The 3,313-nt window shown below is 38.0% G+C and overlaps 1 protein-coding gene across 1 annotated transcript; it reads right to left on the reverse strand.

The window, feature by feature from the left end:
- LOC137576001 (peptidyl-prolyl cis-trans isomerase 6) lies at window positions 1-1,327 on the reverse strand. The gene is made up of 3 exons (XM_068288809.1): window positions 1,196-1,327; window positions 901-1,025; window positions 1-655 (listed from the first exon to the last, which is right to left on the reverse strand). The coding sequence occupies exons 1-3, from the start codon at window positions 1,280-1,282 to the stop codon at window positions 253-255; spliced, it is 615 nt and encodes a 204-aa protein (XP_068144910.1). The 5' UTR covers window positions 1,283-1,327; the 3' UTR covers window positions 1-252.
- Between the last annotated feature and the right edge of the window lie 1,986 nt (window positions 1,328-3,313).

Genomic DNA, 3,313 nt, shown 5'->3' on the forward strand with positions numbered 1-3,313 from the left:
TTTATCACAAAAAGTAGTAGTTATTGTTATTTATTAATATATATTTATGATCGAATATAGTTGAGCAAACGTAAGATCTAAGAATGGAAAAAAGAAGCAAATCTCTTAATAAGCAAAAATGTGTGAGGTTTTTAAATGCAAAATCAACTATTTGTTTTCATTGCTTAATGATTTTATTTTTGTTTTTTATTTTATTAAAATTCTGAAGAAGGAAGAGCTCCTCTTCCAATCTCTGTGTGTGTTTGTCTACGTTTATTCAGTGGCATCAGTCTTGGAGACGGAGAATGGTTCTGGTACTGGCAGAGATCCGCTGTTGGCAATGACCACATCCTTGACGGGACGATCACGGGCATCGGTGGCAGACGATTCAATTTTACGCACCACATCCATGCCGGACAGAATTTTGCCAAAGACCACATGACGACCATCCAACCAGCTGGTCTGCTTGGTGGTGATAAAGAATTGAGAACCGTTGGTGTCCTTGCCAGCATTGGCCATGCTCAACCAACCGGAGCCATAGTGCTTCAGCTTGAAGTTCTCATCCTCGAAGCGTTCACCATAGATGGAGCGACCGCCAGTGCCATCGCCTTTGGTGAAATCTCCACCCTGGATCATAAAGTCCTTGATGATGCGATGGAACTTGCTGCCCTTGTAGCTATACACAGAAAAAAAAGAGGAAACAGCAACAGGGAATAAATTTAGTAAGCACTTCAATTCAATTTGCACACACAAATTTACATTAATTTGTTGCTTTTGTTAAACAATTTCTCATAGCAAAAGGCCACGTAGTGTATTATTGAAGCGTCTTGAATTATCTAACCTATAAATCTTGGTCTAGCCGCCTCTCTTTCGCACTCGTTGCAATTGTATTCAATTGCACGGTTAATCTATTTCACTTACCCCTCTCCTTGAGGCTTCTCGGCCAGCTCCTTGAAGTTCCTCACCGTCTTCTCCACCGTCTTGCCGAATAGACCAATCTCGATGCGTCCCGCCGATTCACCGCCAATTGTGATGTCAAAGAACACCTACCAGACATACGTCATCATTCAGAATTAAAATAAATAAACACATAAATCAAAACGTCATAAAGGGAAGGGGGGGGCTTCAAGGGAAATGGCGGCTGTCTGTTTGCATCTGTATGTATACCACCAACGCTTTGCCTATTGTGTATCTGTATGAGTGTGTGTGTGTATACCTTGTCGGTCACTTTGGGTCCTTTGCTATCATCAGCCAATACAAAGCCGGCCAGGCCAAGAGCGCACAAAGCGGTTAACAACTTCATCGTTTGAATTTTTGACAGCGAATACGAAAAAATAAACCTGCTATAATTCGCCTGGTTTTTTCAATTCGCTTTGTCTTGGTGAATTCGCTCGGCCAGAGTGAATTTAAATTCGCTCTGCTTTTGTACAGTCCGACTATCGACATTTATTCATCTCTAGCCCAATGGCGCTCTGATTTATCGTGTTTGCGATTTTAAAATCGTTATTAAAACTAATAGAGTTTTTTTTTTTTACCAATATAAACATAGAGAAATGTACAGGATTATCTCGTTTATTGGAAACTTTCTACGGTTAAGGAACAAATGTTCAAGTTAACTTTTTTCCATCGTCTATACAGTGGCGGCAAAAATATGGAGACATAATTTCTTACATCTTAAATTTTCATTCGATTTTTACATAATTTTAGTAAAAGTTTTAATGTATTAATTTATTGCGCTGAGTTGGTCATTCTATCGAGATGATGTACCGTTGTGGGCGAATCTCGAACGATTTTTTTTAATATGTATTTTGATATAAAGCCCCAAAATTCAGACCTGGCAAAAAAAGACACCTATTAAAATTTAAAAAAAATAATCGTACACCTTCGGACCCTAAGAAAAAGTTTTAGGTCTAGTAAATCTAAGATAAACTGCATACTACAAATTTACAAATATACAATGAAAGTTATGATGAGATATGTAGGCAGTTGGATAAAGATATGTACATATACGGTTGTCGGGTCATACACAAACGCTGAAACTTCAAAAATCCCATACATATGTTATGTTTGCTACCCTAAGCATTCTGAAATAAAGAACTAACCCACTTACACTTACCCAAAATACTTGAATACTGAGCCTTAGTTAATGTCCTGTTTTGTAACATAATACTTGGTATTTCTTTGTAAGGATAACCGCTTGAACTATTAAATAAATCACCCTCTGTCCACCCTCAGTCCAATTCGATCGGTTCAGGATCTATTCAATTCCCACACCTGAGGAAGAGAAACAGTCCTCATCTGGACAACCACGTGAACAAATATACATAAATATTGAATTAAAGCTTATTCTATACATGAAACAAACGCGTAACGTTGTCTGTTTATCCTTGTCAAAAAAAGACTGATGTTAATCCAGTTAAAAGCAATAAGTGACAGGACTTCCCACAACAAGTCTGATCAACTGGCATCCGAGCAGGATCAGGACAAGCAGTGTCCAAAAACCGAAGATAAAAGCACTCTTAGTCAGTCCAAAAACTAAGCGACTTAAAGATAAGCAACTTTAACGAATTTTGATTTAATTGTACTCATGGTGGTCACTTCGTCGAAGAAATACGCCAAAGGATGCTCCTTAATCGGAAAGTAACTTTCGTGGGAATGGTTTCTTCCACTTAAGAATCGTCTCCAAGGAGGTTGCAACAAATGATACGATTCTGCAGGAAGTCATAATGGTAAATGGTGCTAAATGGTCATCCCGCAATCCCCCCGGCTCACAAAACGACCCTAGATTCTAATAAAAATGCTTTTTTTGCTACCAACAACGTTACAGACAAGGCCATTATGAGGTGGCAACAATAACTAACAACCATTGATCAGACATACATATGTATGTACATGAAATAAGGCTAAAAAAAATCTTGATTTTAATTAGAGAGTTATATAAACCCAATTTGGATAACGAGAATTGCAGATATGAGACAAAGCTTACTGAGGTTAATACGAAGATCGATCGATTGGCTACTCAAGGCTCCATACTTAAAATTTTTGCTCCTGATTCTAAGTGCTACTATAATAGAAAAAATTGTTTCAACAACGATTGTGTTAACTATTGGCATGACAATCGAAACTATGACGACTACGATCTATCCGACGATCGCGATATCTGCGATGATAATTTTTAGAATGGTTGGAGTTGTCACAAGGACCTGTTCACCTCCGCAGGTCACCTATATTCCAGGACTTTTAAGTACTTAAGGTCATAATTCACATATGTAATCATATCCCACACATATCAACTTGTTCCTGGATCTTTAGTTTCCCCATTTGTTTGTAAAAG

This window comes from Drosophila tropicalis, unplaced genomic scaffold (genome assembly GCF_018151085.1).
Source record: "Drosophila tropicalis isolate 14030-0801.00 unplaced genomic scaffold, ASM1815108v1 contig_593, whole genome shotgun sequence".
In the NCBI taxonomy this organism is placed as follows: domain Eukaryota; kingdom Metazoa; phylum Arthropoda; class Insecta; order Diptera; family Drosophilidae; genus Drosophila; species Drosophila tropicalis.